Source organism: Bos indicus x Bos taurus, chromosome 2 (assembly GCF_003369695.1).
Source record: "Bos indicus x Bos taurus breed Angus x Brahman F1 hybrid chromosome 2, Bos_hybrid_MaternalHap_v2.0, whole genome shotgun sequence".
In the NCBI taxonomy this organism is placed as follows: domain Eukaryota; kingdom Metazoa; phylum Chordata; class Mammalia; order Artiodactyla; family Bovidae; genus Bos; species Bos indicus x Bos taurus.
In genome coordinates, this window is record NC_040077.1 from 96639793 (window position 1) to 96660338 (window position 20546).

At 41.2% G+C, this 20546-nt stretch overlaps 1 protein-coding gene across 1 annotated transcript in view; it reads left to right on the forward strand.

Moving 5' to 3' along the window:
• PTH2R (parathyroid hormone 2 receptor) overlaps nucleotides 1-18940 on the forward strand; it is an 85568-nt gene extending 66628 nt beyond the window's left edge. Inside the window, exons 10-13 of the mRNA XM_027565941.1 lie at nucleotides 11454-11548; nucleotides 14776-14914; nucleotides 16428-16469; nucleotides 17715-18940. Coding sequence (XP_027421742.1) covers nucleotides 11454-11548; nucleotides 14776-14914; nucleotides 16428-16469; nucleotides 17715-18110 — 672 coding nt within the window. The 3' untranslated portion in view covers nucleotides 18111-18940. The remainder of the gene's footprint in view (nucleotides 1-11453; nucleotides 11549-14775; nucleotides 14915-16427; nucleotides 16470-17714) is intronic.
• Nucleotides 18941-20546: the final 1606 nt, after the last annotated feature.

Consider the following 20546-nt stretch of genomic DNA (forward strand, 5'->3'; position numbering starts at 1 on the left):
TAGGACGGGGAGACCACTTTCTCCCCCACAAATTCACCATTAGATCATTTGAATGCTGAGTAACTTTGACAAAACAACTTCTGAATGCTGGCAGAGGACACCAGGCACCCAGAAATGCAGGCCGTTCTCTTCAAAAGGAGGTAGGACAAAATATAAAAGACAAAAAGAGAGACAAAAGAGTTAGGGATGGAGACCCATCCTGGGGAGGAAATCGTGAAGGAGAAGTTTCCAAACAGCAGGAAGCCTTCTCACAGGTGGGTCTGTGGGGAGTTTTGGAATCTCAGAGGGCAACAGAACCAGGAGGAAAAAACTCCACAGAATATGTGCCTAACCATGACTCCCAGCAGAGAAGTAGCCCAGATGTTCGTGTCCGGCACCAGCAAGTGGGGGCTGGATGGGGAGGCTCAGGCTGCATGCTTAGGGTAAGGACTTGGCCTGAGTGACCTGAGGACAATCTGAGGGAGCTAATGTGAGATAGCAACCCAAACTGTGGGATAACCAGAGAGAAAAAAAGAACTTTCCCATGAAAGGCTCTAACCTAACACATAGCCTGGCCTGTTCACAGAACAAAGGATTGAGAGAATACCAAAGGAGAGCTAGCTGGCTCTATGAAATTTGCTTTGAAAGTAGGGTCTTTTTTTTTTCAAGGTAATACTAGGTTATAAAAATGAAAATTAAAGGCGTAATAAAGAGCTTAAAGATAAAAAAAATTAAAAATAATAGTAGTAAAAATATATCTAGGAATTTCTCTGGAGCTGTTGTGGGCAGTGTGGAGTCAGTTCAGTTTCAGATAGTTCCTTGTTCCAGCTTGTACTTGTTCTCAAGGTCTGTAGGCCCCTTCCAATGCTTCAGTTCAGTTCAGTTCAGTTCAGTCACTCAGTCATGTTCGACTCTTTGTGACCCCATGGACTGCAGCATGCCAGGCCTCCCTGTCCATCAACAGCTCCTGGAGTTTACTCAACCTCATGTCCATCAAGTCGGTGATGCCATCCAACCATCTCATCCTCTGTCATCCCCTTCTCCTCCCGCCTTCAATCTTTCCCCGCACCAGGGTCTTTTCAAATGAGTCAGTTCTTCACATCAGGTGCTTAGTCAATGTTAACTACAGGGTTTTAATCTATTGCACCTGTCACTTCCAGAGTGGTTCCCTCTTCTTTATTTTGGCTTCCTCTGTTTGCAAGTCTCTTTGGTGACTAATTTCTGCCCTGACACAAGGGGGTGAAGGTGGTCACTTATTTAGGTTCACTTGTTTGCTTGTGTTGTGGGGAGGGAGAAACACTACAAACAAATATTGTGGGTGTGTGTGGGAAGTGCTCACAGTGTATGGACCACACTGGGTTTGCCCCAGCTCATGGTGTGTGTGCTTTCCAGGTCTATGCTGCTCAGGCTCCAGGGTGCTCTGCAGGGGTACTGTCCAAAGTACCCCTGCATTTCATGCACTTTCGAGGTCTAAGCTGCTTAGGTTTAGGTTCTCGGGTACTCTGCAAGGGCACAGACTCGGTTGAGCATGCATTTTGTGCCCTTCCTAGGTTCGAGCAGCTCAGACGACCAGGTGCTTGGCGAGTGCACTGTCCCAGGTGGGCCGTGTATCTTAATCACCTCCCCCATCCCGGCCACTTGGTTTCCCAGTGCGCTGCAAGAGCACCATCTCAGGTGTGCTGTGTGAATCCTCTAGGGAGCTGATCTCAGGCTGCAATCCTCCTGGCAAGTGTCAACTATCCAGGATCCCAGGAAGATGGGGCTAGCAACTGGGAGCCTACTCACAGTTTGGTGAAGGATGCTGGTCCCTAGGGCCAAGATTGGAGTAGCCCCTCGTTTTCCAGCTCTGGCTGTTGCATGCCTGCTTCTCTGCCTCCAGCAGTGGGGAGGGACCTGTACACAGCTGGCTAGCTCTCCTTTGGTATTTGTTCAATCCTTTGTTCTGTGAGCAGGCCAGGCTGTGCATTAGGTTAGAGCCTTTTGAGGGAGAATTCTCTTCTTTTTTCCCCTCTTTGGCAATCCCACAGTTTGGGTTGCTATCTCACGTTAGCTCCCTCAGATTGTCCTCAGGGCATTCAGGCCTGGTCCTTACCCTAAGGACTGATGATGAGCCCCCACCTCCCTGTCCAGCCGAGCGTCTGGGCTACTTCTCTGCTGGCAGTTGTGGTTAGGTGCCTATTCTGTGTTTTTTTTTTTTCTCCCAGTTATGTTGCCCTCTGAGACTCCAAAACTCCCCACAGACCCACCTGTGAGAGGGCTTCCTGCTGTTTGGAAACTTTTGTTTCACGACTCCCTCCCCAGGACAGGTCTCTGTCCCTAACTCTTTTGTCTCTCTTTTTGTCTTTTATATTTTGTCCTACCTACTTTCAAAAAGAACAGCCTGCGTTTCTAGGTGCCTGGTGTCCTCTGCCAGCATTCAGAAGTTTTGTGGAAGTTGCTCAGCATTCAAATGATCTTTTGATGAATTTGTGGGGGAGAAAATGGTCTCCCCATCCTATTCCTCCACCATCTTGGAACTGCCCCTAAGTTTGCTGCATTTACTTAGTATGGTCTACTAACTTGAGTACAGAGTCCCTGATCTTGGGCATCTTAATATAAATGGAGCTAAAGATTGGCTCATCTGTAGCCGTTTGTAATTATTTATTTTCTAGGAATAGGGAATGGCAAGTGACAGTACCCAGCTAGTACTGTTTCCGTGGCTCTGCCAGCTTCAGCTCCTAGCACTTGGACCTTCACACCTACACAGTATCTCTTCCACCTGCATTGTATTACCAGGGAGTATAGTCTTAGGGAAAGAGGAATTAATGAAGCATGAAGTAAGTTTAGCCATTCAGAAAGTAGCACACATATGATACACATGCAGTACCTTCTTATCTTCTTATTGAAAACGTTTCTATAGATGTGAACCAAATATTGCAGTGGGAGAGGATAAATGAAAATCCTTAGCTCTCATGTTTTGGATCTTTTTATCCTCCTGAAAAGAAGGTATAAGATTGTGATTAAGCATGACATCAGCATCATTGTGGTGTGTGGCACTCTCTTTGCCTTTTCTCTTCAATCTACAACCACTAAAAACATCCATAACTCAACAACGGTGCCTCTGCTCAACACAGCAGGACACCAGAGTTCCTAGGTGGCACTAGTGGTAAAAAGAACCCACCTGCCAGTGCAGGAGATATAAGAGACGTGAGTTTGATCACTGGGTCAGGAAGGTCCCCTGGAGGAGGGCATGGCAACGTACTCCAGGATTCTTCACTGGGAAATCCCACGGACAGAGGAGCCTGGTGGGCTATAGTCCATGGGGTCACAAAGAGTTGGACATGGCTGAAGTGATTTAGCACCTTTGCAAAGGAAGGTGGACTGGAACACATGGGGGAGGCAGAACCAGAACAGCAGAAGTGGTGCCTGTGATCCTGGAACCCCAGCCATGGTAGCTGAGCCTGCAGCCCCAGAGAGCCTGGCAGCATCAGGGGAAGCAGAACATATGACTCCAGCCTCCCTGTCAAAGGGGTGCCCCTGGCCACAGGGATCCAGGCAGTAGTGGCTGTGGGCCTATGACCCTGTCCCTCCAGTTATGGACATACAGATTACTCTGGCTCCTCCATTTGCCCCTACCCACAGTGGTAGTGCCTGACAACCCTGGCCATGGCAAAGGGCCTGTGACCCTGGCTCCCTGTCACCCCTGTCCCCAGGGATAATAGAGACTGAGACCCTGGGCCTAGCAGAAGTGACCACCACCCTGATGTCCCAGGTAACAATGCCAGCAGCAGCAAGGCACTAATAACCCCAAAGGCACAAGCAGTGACATGCATGACACCTCTGACAGAGCTGATGGAAGGTGGAAAAGGCTGATTCTCAAATATAACCAGAAGCAGCTCAGGTAAGAGACCAGAAACTGGTGAGGCCTCTACTAATTACTAATCCATTGAATCCTTAGAATCAAGTTAAAAAAAAAAAAAACTTTACCTAAAGAAGAGTGTTCACTACTTCAAATGTGCTGTCAGAAGAACAACTCATCAAGAGCCATGAAAACCATGGTAACAATGTATCACAAAAAACAAATGACAGATCCCGCAAAACCAAACTTAAAGTCACAGAATATTGTGATTTTACTGATAGAGAATTCAAAATAGTTGTCATGAAGAAACTCAACAAGCTATAAGAAAATACAGAAAGACAGTTAAATAAACTCAGAAATAAAATTGATGAACAGAAGGAATATTTTACCAAGGAGAATGGAACTCTAAAAAAGAACCAAAGTGAAATTCTGGACCTAAAGGACTCAATAAATAAGAGGAAGGAGGTATTGGAAATACAGCAGCCCATATGGAAGAGAGAACTAGTGAGTTTGAAAATAAAAATCTAGAAATAATAGAGACAGAAGGGAAAAGAGAATTAAGATCTTAAAAAAAGAAGACATTCTATAAGAACTGTTAGGAAAGAAAGAATTATATTACTGGTATCCCAGCAGGAGAAGAATGGAAGAAGGGAGAAGAAAGTTTATATTAAAAAATAATAGCTGAGAATTTCCCAAATCTGAGGAAGGAATGGGATATATTAGTCAATGAAGCTAAGAGAACACTTATGGTGACCAGAAAACATAAATTTAGAGCACAGACATGAAACATAAACAGTTTATCAATCTCTTTGGCATGAAAAATGAAAGTGTTAGTTGCTCAGTTGTGCCAACTTTTTGTGACCCCATGGACTATAGCCAACCAGATTCCTCTGCTCATGGGATCTTCCAAGCAAGAATAATGGAGTGGGTTGCCATTCTTTTCTCCAGGGGCTCTTCCCTATCCAGGGATTGAACCCAGGTCTTCTGCACTGCAGGCAGATTCTTTACCCTCTTGAGCCACAAGGGAAACTCCTTTGGTATGAAACTAGAGATCAAATACAAGAAGAAAGCTGAAAAAAATAATAAACATTTTGAGACTTAAAAAACATGCTACTGAATAGCTTTTGGGTCAAAGAAGAAGATATTAAGAAGAGGTGGCAAGAATACAAAGAAGATCTCTACAAAAAAGATCTTAATGACGCAGATAACCACAATGGTGTGATCACTTATGTAGAGCCAGACATCGTCGAGTGTGAAGTCAAGTAAGGCCTTAGGAAGCATATCTATGAACAAAACTAGTGGAAGTGATGGAATTCCAGCTGAGTGATTTCAAATCCTAAAAATGATGCTGTGCTGCACTCAATATGCCAGCAAATTTGGAAAACTCAGCAGTGGCCACAGGACTGGAAAAAGTCAGTTTTCATTCCAATCCCAAAGAAGAACTATGCCAAAGAATGTTCAAACTACTGCACAATTGCATTAATTTCCCATGCTAGCAAAATAACACTCAAAATTCGCCAAGCTAAGCCTCAGTGGTATGTGTACTGAGAACTTCTAGATGTTCAAGCTGGATTTAGAAAAGGGAGAGAAACCAGAGATCAAATTGCCAACATCTGTTGGATCAGCAAAAAAGCAGGAGAATTCCAGAAAAACATCTACTTCTGCTTCATTGACTACGCTAAATCCTTTGACTGTGTGGATCACAAAAAACTGAGGAAAATTCTTCAAGAGATGAGAATACCAGACCACCTGACCTGCCTCCTGAGAAACCTGTATGCAGGTCAAGAAGCAACAGTTAGAACCAGACATGGAAAAACGGACTGATTCAAAATTGGGAAAGGAGTACATCAAGGCTGTATGTTGTCACTCTGCTTATTTAACTTCTATGCAGAGTACATCATGCAAAATGCCAGGTTGGATAAAGCACAAGCTGGAATCAAGACTGCTGGGAGAAATATCAATAACCTCAGATATGCAGATGACACCACCCTTAAGGCAGAAAGTGAAGAGGAACTAAAGAGCCTCTTGATGAAAGTGAAAGAGGAGAGTGAAAAGGCTGGCTTAAAACTCAACATTCAAAAAATGAAGATCATGGCATCTGGTCCCATTACTTCATGGCAAATAGTTAGGGAAACAATGGAAACAGTGACTTTATTTTCTTGGGCTCCAAAATTATTGCAGATGGTGACTGGAGCCATGAAATTAAAAGATGCTTGCTCCTTGGAAGAAAAACTATGACAAACTTAGACAGCATATTGAAAAGCAGACACACTACTTTGCTTACAAAGGTCCATATAGTCAAAGCTATGGTTTTTCCAGTAGTTGTGTATGGATGTGAGAGTTGGACTATAAGGAAGGTTGAGAGCCAAAGAATTTATGCTTTTGTACTACAGTGTTGGAGAAGACCCTTGAGAGTCCCTTGGACTCCACGGAGAACCAACCTATCAATCCTGCTGCTGCTACTGCTGCTGCTAAGTCGCTTCAGTCGTGTCTGACTCTGTGCGACCCCATAGACAGCAGCCCACCAGATTCAGCCGTCCCTGGGATTCTCCAGGCAAGAACACTGGAGTGGGTTGCCATTTCCTTCTCCAATGCATGAAAGTGAAAAGTGAAAAGTGAAAGTGAAGTCACTCAGTCGTGTCCGACTCTTAGCGACCCCATGGACTGCAGCCCACCAGGCTCCATGGGATTTTCCAGGCAAGAGTACTGGAGTGGGGTGCCATTGCCTTCTCCGCTATCAATCCTAAAGGAAATCAATCCTGAATATTCACTGGAAAGGCTGATGCTGAAGCTGAAGCTCCAATACTTTGGCCACCTGATGCAAAGAGCTGACTCATTAGAAAAGACCCTGATGCTGGAGAACTTGAAGGCAGGATAAGAAGGGAATGACAGATGATGAGATGGTTGGATGGCATTACTGACTCAATGGACATGAGTTTGAGCAAGCTCCAGGGGTTGGTGATGGACAGGGAAGCCTGCTGTGCTGCTGTCCATGGGGTCGCAAAGAGTTGGACATGACCAGTCAACTGAACAACAACAACAAAGAATAAATCAAAGTAGAAATGAAAAAAAATTAAGATAAATGAAAATACAACATACCAAAATCCATATGATGTAGCAAAGGTAGTACTAAAGAGGGAAGTCTGTAGCAATACAGGCATATCTCAAACAAGAAAAATCTCAAATAACAGTCTAACAATCTAACTTTACACCTAAGTGAACTAGAAAAGAAGAACAAATGAAGCCCAATAAAATATTATAAAAACCCTCAACAAAATATTAGCAAACTTAATACAATAATATATTAAAAGGAGCATACATTATATAAAGTGATATTCATTCCAGGGATTCAAGGATGGTTCAATGACTGCAAATCTATCATGATATACCACATTAAAAAAATGAAAGATAAAAATCACATGATCATCTCAATTCAGTTCAGTTCAATTCAGTTGCTCAGTCGTGTCCAACTCTTTGTGACCTCGTGGACTGCAGCATGCCAGGCCTCCCTGTCCATCTCAATAGATGTATAAAAAGTAATTGATAAGATTCAATGTCCACCGATGATTAAAAAACTCAACAAAATGGATATCAAAGGAATGTACTTCAACATAATAAAGACCATACATGATAATCACAGCTAACATCATACTTAACAATGAAAAACTGAAACCTATCCCTCTAAGATCAGGAGCAAGACAAGGTTGCCCACACTTACCACTGTTATTCAACACAGTATTGGAAGCCCTAGCTAGAGCAGTTAGGCCAGAAATGGAAATAAAAAGCATCCAAATTAAAAAGGAAAAAGTCAAACTAATGCTATTTGCGGATGACATGATTTTGTATGTAAAAACCCCTGATGACTCCATAAAAGAACTGTTAGAACTAGTAAGTTCATTACAGTTTCAGGGTGCAAAATCAATATACTAAATCATTGCGTTTCTATACACTAACAATGAACTAGTAAGAAGAAAAACTAAGAAAGCAATCCCATTTACAATTGTAGCAAAAAGAATAAAATACCTAGGAACAAATTTAACAAAGAGGTGAATAATGTCTACACTGAAAACTATAAGACAGGGTGAAAGAAATTGAAGACTACACAAAGAAATAGAAAAACAGTCTGTGCTGATGGATTGGGAGAAATAATATTGTGAAAATGTCTACATTACCCAAAGAAATATACATATTCAATGCAATCCCCATCAAAATCCCAAGGACATTATACACAAAACTAGAACACGAAAATTAAAAAAAAAAGTATATACAGCCACAAAAGTTTCCTGAATAGCAAAAGACATCCTGAGAAAAAAGAACAAAGCTGGCAATATAACTCTCCCTGATTTCAAAATTATTACACGGCTATAGTAGTCAAAACAGAATAATATTGGCTGAAAATCAGACACAGTGGAGTGGAACAGAATTGAGAGACCAGCAATAAATGTACGCATATATTGACAATCAGTTTACAAGAAAGGAACAAAGAACATGCAATGGAGAAAGTATAGTCTTTTCAAAAACGGTGTTGAGAAAACTGGATTGCCATTTGCAAAAGAATGAAAATGGACCACTATCTCACACAATACCCAAAAATCAACTCAGAGTGGATTAGACTTGGATGTAAGACCTGAAACCGTAAACTCCTAGGAGTAAACATAAGCAGTATGCTCTTTGGCATGGATCTTAGCAATTTCTTTCTGGGTATGTCTCCTCAGGCAAGGGAAACATAAGCAAAAATAAACAAATGGGACTGTATCAAATTAGAAAGCCTCTGCATAGCAAAGAAAGCTATCAGCAGCAAAAAGGACAGCCTACCAAGTGGGGGAAATATTTACAAATCATATGTCATTATTCTAATAATGGGACTAATATCCAACACATATAAAGAACTTACACAACTAAACAACAACAAACAAATGGGTAGAGGAGCTGAATAGATATACAGATGATCAACAAGCACCAAAAAGATGTTCAATATCACTAATTATTAGGGAAATGCAAATCAAAACCACAGTGAGGTATCATTCCATGTCCATTAGAATGGCTATTATCAAAAAATGAGAAATAAGAAATGTTGGAGAGAATGTGGAGAATGTGAATTGGTGTAGCTACTATGGAAACAGTATTGAGATTCCTTAGAAAATGAAGAATGACACTATCATATACAATCCAGTTTTTCCACCTCTGGCTATTTACTCAAAAAATGCAAAGACATTAATTCAAAAAGATATATGCACCGCTATAGTCCTAGCAGCATTTTCTTTTACGATAGTCAAGATATGGAAACAACCCAAGTGCCCATTGATAGATGAACAGACATAGAAGACGTGATACCTATATATCTATATTTATCTACACACACACTCAAGGACACAGTGGAATATGACTCAGCTATAAAAGGTGAAACCTTGCCATTTGTGTCACAGATGGACCTTGAGGATATTACACCAACTAAAATAAATCAAGACAGAGAAAGACAAATATTGTATGATTTCACTTATATGTGGGATATAGAAAAATTTAAAAAACCCCTCAAACAAAGTAAATGAGCAAACCAAACTAAATAAAAATAAATACTTAGATACAGAGTTTACCAGAGAGGAAGGGGGTGTGGTGGACGAAAGGGGTAAAGGCGAAGGATAGAAACTGACTTTTGGTGTTAAACATGCTGTAGTATATACTGAAACTGAAATATAACGTTGTATACATGAAACTTATGTATTGTTATAAACTAATGTTACCTCAATAAATTAAAAAATTCAATTTAATTAAAAAATAAAGATAATGGTTAAGAATTCCATAATACAGACTCATATAGACCTGGCTCAAATTCCAGCTGGTAGCTGGGTCTCTGCTAAGTCACTTCAGTTGTGTCCGACTCTGTGGGACCCCATAGACAGCAGCCCACCAGGCTCCCCCGTCCCTGGGATTCTCCAGGCAAGAACACTGGAGTGGGTTGCCATTTCTTTCTCCAATGCGTGAAAGTGAAAAGTGAAAGTGAGGCCGTTCAGTCGTGTCCGACTCTTAGTGACCCCGTGGACTGCAGCCTACCAGGCTCCTCCCATGGGATTTTCCAGGCAGGAGTACTGGAGTGGGTTGCCATTGCCTTCTCCAGGTAGCTGGGTAGTCTATGTTAAATCAGCTAACCTCCTTGAGCTAGAGTTTCTTTATACGTAATAAACATGCCTGTTTCATATTTATGTGACCATATTTATGTGAACTAGAGAGAGTGTTCAATACTCAGTAGCTCTTATTAACCTGAAGACATCCTTATTCCACAAGTTCACAGCACAGCTCTGTCCTTTCTCTAGGATATGGGGCTCAAGACCCCCAATTCTTGTGGGAAGCTGTGAAATTGATGAGAGTTGCCTATGGAGTAGTCAGTGGTAGGATGGCAAAAATGGTAAGGGCTGATGCAGATGATAAACTCGATTGGGTAATGGGGCACATAAATCACCCAATAACCAAAATTCTCCAAATTCCAGAAAGGACTGAAGACTCTGCAGGATAAGTTAACCCAGGATGCAGAGTTGATAGGTCCTCCCTTTGAACTGTTACTCTGGCATTAACACTAACCCACTCTTGGTAATCCACATTTCCATTATTCCTAAGTACTGGCACTTCCTGGACTGTAGACATCTCCTTGAATGAAGGGACCCAGGGGGTTCGGGCTTCCACCTCTTTTATGAACCCTGACCTGGAGATCTTTTCTTCTTTTTCATTTTGGACCTCTTCACTAATCCTTGAGGCCCTTGGACATAAAATGTCCAATATCTTTTCCTCACTCTCTCCTTTTTAAAGCCAGAACTTGATTGTCTCTGGTGGTGCTCATATCTCAATTTAACTGCCAACACTGGGACCTTTTCTTATCTTATACAGCATCTTACCTGGCTTTTTTTTTCCCCCTTAACCTTACATATACTTCACCCAGTGCTTTTCATACATCGTAGAAGAGACAGCATCCCCAAAGCAACCCTATTATTCTCCCTAAAATAGATACTGCTGCTGCTAAGTCGATTCAGTCGTGTCCGACTCTGTGCGACCCCATGGACTGCAGCCTACCGGGGTTCTCCATCCGTGGGATTCTCCAGGCAAGAACACTGGAGTGGGTTGCCATTTCCTTCTCCAATGCATCAAAGTGGAAAGTGAAAGTGAAGTTGCTCAGTCATGTTTGACTCTTAGCGACCCCGTGGACTGCAGCCTACTAGGATCCTCCATCCATGGGATTTTCTGGGCAACAGTACTGGAGTGGGGTGCCATTGCCTTCTCCCAAATAGATACAGAGATGGGTAATTCATTTTGAAAAGGCAGTCAGTTACATTTATATAGTAACTATTATCCTTTAACCAGTCTGCCACAGAACTTCATCTGAACTTTGGCCTGGAAATCCCCCATGGACTCTGGCAGATTATCCTCTGGTATTTCTGATTTCTAGTGTTGTTGAAATTTTCTCTGTGTTATCATAAGGGTACATCAAGAATCACTGTCTTTCTAATATCTTATCTGAGGTTTCCTCATTCACATTTACAGAATCAGTAATTTTCAGTCTTTGAATACAAAGAAGTTCAATTTATGTAAATTTTTGCAAACAACTTGAAGACTAAGTTATAATTCTTTGTAATATTATCTTTTTCAGCTGAATTTTATCCTGTTTCTGAATACTGTTAGAGTTCTGGCTACTAAAATCTGGGAGACCAATGTGGTTGGGCATGACACCAGAAAACAATACAGGTAATTCCAGGACAGACATCCATAAAAGAAAATATTTTGGTTACTATTTAGACTAAAGGACAGATATCAATTGATCTGAAATGTCTCTAAGAGACTAAATTGTGAACATGTATTTTTGTTTGGTTTAATTGTGCTATTTGTCAGAAAACTATATATATTTTAGGAAAATATAAATAACAACAAACCTTACCATATGCTTAAATTCTAAGTATGTTTTTAAAAATATGTTCTTAGCAACTGGGATTTTATAATAAACTTTGTAACCAGGGCTCACCTGGTGGTTCAGTGGTAAAGAATCCACCTGCCAAGCAGGAGATGCAGGTGCTATCCTTGGTTCAAGAAGATCGCCTGAAGGAGGAAATGGCAACCCACTCCAGTATTCTTGCCTGGGAAATCCCATGGACAGAGGAGCCTGGTAGGCTACAGTCTAGGATGTCACAAAAAGTCAGACAGGGCTTAGCGACTGAGCACACACACACAACAAAAATCAAGAAAATGTATTTGTTATATTGTTCCAGCCTGCCCATCAGATTGGGTGTGTTGTGTGCTCAGTCATGTCTGCTTCTGTGACCCCATGGCCTGTAGCCCATCATGCTCCTCTGTCCATGGGATTTTCCCAGGCAAGAATACTGGAGTGGGTTGTCGTATCCTTCTCTAAGGGATCTTCCTGACCCAGGGATTGAACTTGCGTTTCCTGCCTCTCCTGCACTGCGAGGCAGATTCTTTACCACTGTGCCACCTGAGAAGCCTTGCTATCAAATTGGCACCTCCCAAATAATTGATTTTTAAGAACTTTCAAAAGTACTGATTGATGGAGGTCTATTATTCAGTCTTTGTTCAAAAAAAGGACAAATTAAGTATTTATGAATATGAAAGTGTTAGTCACTCAGTTGTGTCCGACTCTTTGTGACCCCTTGGACTGTAGCCCACCAGGCTACTCTGTCCATGGGATTCTTCAGGAAAGAGTACTGGAGAGGGTTGCCATTGCCTTCTCCAGGAGTTCTTCCTGACCCGGGGATCAAACTTGGGTTTCCCGCATTGCAGGCAGATTTTTTACTGTCTGAGCTACCAGGAATATCCTAAGTATTTATAATCACTATCAAACTATTTTAAGACTATGTCTGTTTTTTCCAATTATCATTTCGGAGGTTCTAAGTCATTTTGGAAGTGGCTTTTAGGCAACTGAACATATACACCCAATAGTCAGGAGCATGTGGATTAGTTTTTGCAATCCCCAAACAAGAATCTATTTCTTTCTGCCTCACGTTGTCATGAAATGCTATCTCAGACACAGAAAGGAAGAAATCATAACCAGCATTTCCATCTTCTCTCACAAACATTCCTCTATACCATGTAGGAAGCATTTACTGTCAGGCAGAAAAGACTACAGGTACAGATGGACCGAGGTCTAGACTGGGATGCACAGTATGAACGAGTGCTCAGCTGCTAGCTCCAGTTATTTGCAGTATGGTGGAAGTGGTAGTACCATAAATTGTGCCTAAGCATTTACAGTAAAGGGTCCATGCTATACTAGGATAGCTTGTCTCATGTCACATCCCATTGGTGAAGACAAAGGTCAAAGGATGATAGAAATGGAAAAATGTAAGTAGCCTTTCAATCTTCATAAAATGAAAAAGTGCACTTGTGTTTGAAAGATGCTTATTTCTCTAGTTCTGAATAAAAGCTACTATTTCCTTTATTTCTGAACGATGTGAAATTATACTTTCAGTAGAAAGTTGCCCAAGAGACTTGAAAAACTCTGGTGAGAACAAAGAGTGGATTATCTCTGAAACTAGATAGTCAGCCTACTTCCAAAAAGAAAAAAAATAAGTAAGTAGGGAAAGAAAGAAAGGAAAGAAGGAAGGAAGGACAAAAGAAAGGAAGGAAGAACACTGAAGGAAAGACTAGATAGGGAAGGAAGAAGGTTACAATCCTTTGAGATTTTTTTAGTTAGTTCAGTCACTCAGTTGTGTCCAACTCTTTGTGACCACATAGACTGCAGCATGCCAGGCTTCCCTGTCCATCTCTAACTTCCCGGAGCTTACTCAAACTTATGTCCGTTGAGTCGGTGATGCCATCCAATCATCTCATCCTCTGTCGTCCCCTTCCCCTCCTGCCTTCAATCTTTCCGAGCATCAGGGTTTTTTCTAGTGAGTCAGTTCTTCCCATCAGGTGGCCAAAGTATTGGAGCTTCAGCTTCAGCATCAGTCCTTCCAATGAATATTCAGGACTGATTTCCTTTAGGATTGACTTTACTTTGAGATTATTGGGGTATTAAATGATTCTTAGAGAAAGAGACACTTCTTACATCTCAAACGTTGAAGCTGAAGATTTAGGACAGAAAAAAAAAGGCATTTTACAATTTTATGAAAATAGTATCCTTTAAGCAAAAAGAGTAGAAATGAGATTAGAAAGACTTAGGGGATAATTGTGGTTTTTCCTGGTGGCTCAGATAGTAAAGAAATCTGCCTACAAAGCAACAGAACCAGCTTCGGTTCCTGGGTCAGGAGGACCCTCTGAAGAAGGAAACGGCAACCCACTCCAGTATTCTGGCCTGGAGAATTCCATGGACAGAGGAACCTGGCAGACTACAGTCCACGGGGTTGCAAAGAGTCAGACATGGCTGATCAACTTTCACTTCTTTTCAGGGGATAGTAATCACCGGAAATGAGAATAAACTGCCGATTTAGAATAGAAGTGACAGGAAGAAGAGGGAGGCAGGGAAAAATTAGCAGAAGTAGTGGGTCAGAGATGGGGAAATCAGTCCCTGTTAGTTCTGCTAAGCTTTATTTTTTCCAGAAAGTTATGTGTACAGGGGGCTTCCCCAGTGCTCAGTGGTAAAGAATCCTCCCACAATGCAGGAAATGTGGGTTCGATCCCTGGGTCAGGAATATCCCCTGGAGGAGGAAATGGCAACCCACTTCAGTACTCTTTCCTGGAGAATCCCATGGACAGAGGAGCCTGGCTGGCTACAGCCCATAGAGTCTCAAAGAGTTGGACATGACTGAAGCAACTTTGCATGCACATGTCTACAGAAAAGTGAAGTGAAGTTGCTCAGTCGTGTCCAACTCTTTGCCCAACTCTTTGGAATAGTCCAATTCCATGGACTATCCAGCCCATAGAATTCTCCAGGCCAGAATACTGGAGTGCGTTGCCATTTCCTTCTCCAATGTCTACAGAAGGGCACTCTATATTGACTAATTAAAAGACTTGCTGTTCTCTTCCAGGAAACTCGCCAAATCCACACTGGTGCTGGTCCTGGTCTTTGGTGTGCATTACATCGTGTTCGTGTGTCTGCCCCATTCCTTTGCGGGGCTAGGGTGGGAGATTCGGATGCACTGTGAGCTCTTTTTCAACTCCTTTCAGGTAGAGAGTGCCATCTAGTAATGTGATTTCTATATTTTGCTCTCCTCTCCACCCCCGCTCCTCTAACCCCCTCTGGTGCTGCCAAATTGCAAGGTCATGTCTCTGCCTCTTCTCTGACTTTCATGCACCACCCACCCGTCTCCCAAGGGCCAGGAAAGGGACTGTTTTCTGGCACCTGTGCTTTTCTGTCCTGAGGAGGTCAGGTTAACCTCTTACCACAGCAGGAGCCTGGGCTGTGAGACAAGAAAGCATATTGCTGTAACATATGTGACACCTTTGGAGCAGGAATCTGTGTGTGTATATGGAAGGTCAGTGAAAACAAAAGACAGGATAGGCAGGTGAGAGGAAAAAAGGGAAGGGGAGACAAGAAAGAGGAAGAGGTTGCTTCCATACATTTGATCTCAGTACAAAACACGATACCATCATCCCTCACATGGATGGCTAAACACACCTCCTAACTCTTCTTCCTGCTACTCATTTGCTGCCACCTCCTGGCCTTCAACCTAGTCTTCATAGAATAGTCTGAAGACTCTTAAAGATAAATCTGACCACGTCACTTATCAGCTGAACACATCCAGAGGCTTCTCATTGCAGTCAGAATGAAATCCAAACACTGTTTGCTTGTGTGCACAGCCCTACGTTGCAGGGATCCTGCCCAGCTGTGACCTCATCTCACTAAGGTCCATGCTGCCCACTAAGTCTGAGCCACACTAGCTCATCCACAGTTTCTGTTCCTCAGGTTCACTTCTGCCTCAGGGGCAGTACTTGCTGTTTTCTCTGCCTGGAATGCTCTTCCCTCTAATATTCTTATGGCCTGGCTTCTTCTCATTCAAATCAGCTTAAATGTCACCCTCTCAGAGAGGTCTTCATCGAGTTCCCCCTCTGATAGACCTTCTCCACTCTTCTCTTCCACCACCACTTGTTTTGCCTGAATAGTCTTTATCTCATCATTTTACGATTTTCTCCTGTGGCTATTTGTTTATATTTTATTCATCTGTATTCTCTTCCAGAATATAAGCTGCAAGAGAACAGGGACCTTATCTGTGTTGATTAAATTGTTTATCTCTGTAACACTGAGCATTTCACAGTGTATAAAGTCAACAAATATTTTTGAATGAGTGGGAAAAAAAAAGTTTGTGTTTTCACTATAATATACCCTACACCTATAGTTGCCAACATTTCACAGTGTATAAATTTCACTTACCAGCTAGGGGATGTTCTGTGATTCTGAGTGGCAAACATGAAATTAACATGATACAAATCAGTTATTCATGTGTCCTGGAGTATTTTATTTATTTATTTGGTTAATTTGACACCAAGGAAAGATCTCAGACAACTTTCATGTATATTTAAGGATTTGGAATATTAGGAGAGAATAACTTGTATAATTTTCTGGAGGAATCATTTAAAAATACCCTGTTTTTCAAAATATGCATTTTGATACAAGATGCTTTAGTGCCCTAATCTTCATAATTAAAATTAATTAATTAAAACATTCTATTTTCTCCTCCAGGGTTTCTTTGTGTCTATCATCTACTGCTATTGCAATGGAGAGGTAAGTCTGAAGGAACCCAGACCTCCTGTAGGTTTAACTCTGAGTATAAATGGCTATCACAATATGACCTGAATCTCTTTAGAATCCCCAGGGGTTACAGGAAAGAATGGGCAGGGAGAAAGGAGATATATATTGTTTTGAGAAAGCAAGAATTGATGTAAATAAGCCAAGGTCTTCCTCTTCCAGCACTTTTCAATGTCAATTCAGTTGCAGACCTTGATGTCAGAAACCCAATTTGTTGGAATGCAAATTGATACTTGGAAGGACAGTGAACATCATATTCCAGTCAGTGCTTCAACTTACATTTAATTTCAAGTTCTATAAGAAAATCAAATATAACTCTCTGGGAATAACCCATTAGAACATTGTGACATTTTTTAAACTACCAGATGGTGATGGGACAATTTCAGTTCATTTAGGAGAGAAAGAATGGTACCAATCTTCTGGGTGACATCAGCTTATCAGGTGTCTACTGATTCCCATGGAACTTTCAAAAAGCTCCCTTCTGGAAAGTTGCAGTAGCAGAACTGAATCTTCAGCAGCAAGAATGGAAACGAGAGCCCTACCCTGCTAAGAATGCCCTTGCAGTGCCCACTTTTCGTAGTCCAGTCCTCCTCCCGGTTTCTCTCCTTCATTATGCTTGTGCAGAGTGATAGGTTAACAGTTCCATTTACAGATAAGCAGCTTCCATGCCCTTCCACAGCCTCAGCTGGCACTGTGTATCCATATTGTTCCTCCAACGCAGACCCCTCTTTTTCCTCTCCCATGAGTCACACATTTATACTGGCTGCATGTCAACTTCTATTAAAGCACTAACCTTGGACAAATATTTTTGCCTCTCTGTAAGCCTGTTTGCTCATCTCCAGTAATAACACCTCTCAGGAAGAGACTGAGAGAGAATACACAGTTGACCCTTGAACAACACAGGTTTGAACTGTGTTGTTACTTATACATTTTCACTATATATGCACTACAGTACCGCACCATCTGGGGTTGGTTGAGTCCACCCGTGTGAAACTCCAGATATAGGCTAACTGAGAATTCATAGGGAATTTTTCAGCTGCAGGTGTTGGGGGCCCCTAATCCCTGCATTATTGAAGTGTCAACTGTATATATAAAGTCCCTGGTACACAGTGGAAATTTAGTGATTATTACTATCAATGAAGTCAGGGCATACATCCATCCAGTAAGGTTGCAGGGCCTCTGAAGGTTTTTGATGCATGAAATGGTCCTTGTGGTGTTTAGGTTCAGTCTGAGGTGAAGAAGTTGTGGAGTCGATGGAATCTCTCCGTGGACTGGAAAAGGACGCCCCCGTGCGGCGGCCACAGATACGGCTCCGTGCTCACCACGTTGACGCACAGCACCAGCAGTCAGTCGCAGATGGCGGCCAGCACGCGCATGGGGCTCATCTCAGGCAAAGCACCCAGGAAGGCCAGCCGACAGCCCGACAACCACATGACTTTACCTGGCTACGTCTGGAGTAACTCAGAGCAGGACTGCCTACCACAATTGATCCATGAAGAGACCAAGGAAAGTGGCGGGAGGCAGGGAGATGAGATTCTAATGGAGGAGTCTTCCAGGCCATTAGAATTTAGCACAGGCCTGGAAGGAAGCAAAGGAGAAACCGAGGATGCTCTGTGAATCCATATCTGTTGTCTTTAAAGAGCTGGTTCATCTCGTTGTGTTAGAGGAGCTTGGCCTGTATCCCGCTGCTTAGCCCCAGAGCTGAGCAGTCAGGACTCCAGTGTTCACAGCCCATTTTCAGGAGCCATGAATTGGCTCCTGTAAATACTAAAGCCACAAAACGAGAAAGTCAGTGGAGCAGTTTATTACCATATTTTGGCATCAAATTCTTTTCTGAATTAATGTACAGTACTTGCTCTGTGATGTTCATTCTTCTGCTCCTTTTGGGTAGAGAAACATTTCAGTTGCTTGGTTCTAGTTTTTTCTTGTAAATATCACTCTAAATATGATAGAGATCATTTGGTATGTGACATTTGCCTTTAAACAAATCAGTGTTCTCTTTTCCACTTTAAGGGACTTCTATCATTCCATTCATTTTGTCAGTGCACAGGAACAATTAGGGTCTAAAAATGTACATTGAAAGATTAAAGATTGCAGAACAAGTACACACTGGAAGACACATTGTCTGGATTTTGTTAAAGTAATAAATGTGTGAGAAACTTGTTTCATTCTAGGAAAAAGGGAAATTATTCAAAAAAGAATATTGCACATATTCCTTCTTTTGAATGTCCCCTCTGTGACCAGCCAAATCTCAAGTCTTCACTCTCTTGTAAACCTTAACACTCTTGTAAACCTTAACACAAGGTTTTCTTGGTCAGTGAGCTTATATCTGCAAACAGATTTTGTTTGTAATCATTTATAGTGATGGTCACACTGAATTTATTATTTTTTCTTTGTTCTATTACTGTATTCTAAATGGCATGTGGGATAAATTAAAGTTTGTTTTAAAAATACATTTTGAGTCACTTTTTAAAATGTTCTTTTAGCATCTAACTTTGTTTATAGGAACCAGTCAAATGTCCCTTCTTCAAATCTACAGAGATCAGCATGTAGCCCCAGAACTTCACTGAGCTTGACAAGTCAGTATATTGTGGCAGTGAAATGTTTATTGTGTGCATGTTGGGTACACATATCCTGCTAGGTTTTTACACACATTGACTTATTTAATCCTCACCACAAAGTTTATGGAGTAAGTCTTATCGCTGTCCCCCTTTTTACAAATGACTGTGACTCATGGAGGTAGATTGACTTGCCCAAAGTCACACAACAAGTGATTGAGAGAACACGGTTTCAGACCCAGATCTACTGACTTTAAGCATCTTTTTCTGTCCCTGTTGACCATCTGCATATCTTCTTTGTAGAAATGTCTGTTTAGGTCCTCTGCCCATTTTTTTTTTTGATTGATTGTTTATTTTCTGATACTGAGCTGTCTGAGCTGTTTGCATATTTTAGAAATTAATCCCTTGTAGGTCAAATCCTTCACAAATATTTTTCCTCATTCTGTAGGTTGTCTTTTTGCTATGGTTGTCTGTGCTGTGCAAAAGCTTTTATGTTTGATTAGGTCCTATTTGTTTATTTTTGGTTTTGTTTCTATTGCTCTAGGAGAAAGATCAAAAGAAAAAAAAATTGCTGTGATTTTTGTCAAAGAGTGTCCTGCCTATGCCTTCCTCTAGGAGTTTAATATTATCTGGTTTCACATTTAAGTCTTTAATCCATTTTGAGTTTATTTTTCATAATAGTGTTCGAGAATGTTCTAATTTCATTCTTTTATGTGTAGCTGTCCAGTCTTCCCAGCACCACTTATTAAAGAGACTATCTTTTCTCTATTGTACATTCTTGTCTTGTCATGGATTAATTAACCATTAGTATGTGGGTTTATTTCTTGGATTACTATCATATTCCATTGATCTGTGTGTCTGTTTTTGTATCAGTTCTATACTGTTTTGATTATTGTAGCTTTATAGTATAGTCTGAAGTCAGGGATTATGATTCCTCCAGTTCTATTCTTTCTCAAGATTGTTTTGTCTATTTGGGGTCTTTTGTGTCTCTAAACAAATTTAAAGTTTTTTTTGTTTTGGTTCTGTAAAAAATACCATTGGTAATTTGATAGGGATTGCATTGAATCTGTAGGTTTTCTTGGGTCATATAGTCATTAGAACTTACTTGCTTACCAGCAGTTATTTTTATAAATATAAATATTTATATGGTTGAGTTTATTAAAAGACATTCTTATTTTTCTAGTTATTAAGTATTTTGGCCCATGAGTTGGATTTCAGTCTTTTTCTTTCTTTAGGCCTGCTCTGTCTGTGTCCTTCACTCTTGAACACTCTCCCTGAGACAAACAGAGAAGCAATTTCTCCCAGGAAGTTCAATTCTGAATGGATGGACAGTTTAGAAATAACATATACAAAGAATTATATATATACACTGGCTTTGTTTTAGGTACTAAGCTCAGTATTTTCAGTATATTTTATCATATAGTTTTCATTATACACTGTGATGCAGTTATCACCATCTCAAAAATGTCATGATAATCAGAAGTAAAACAATTTG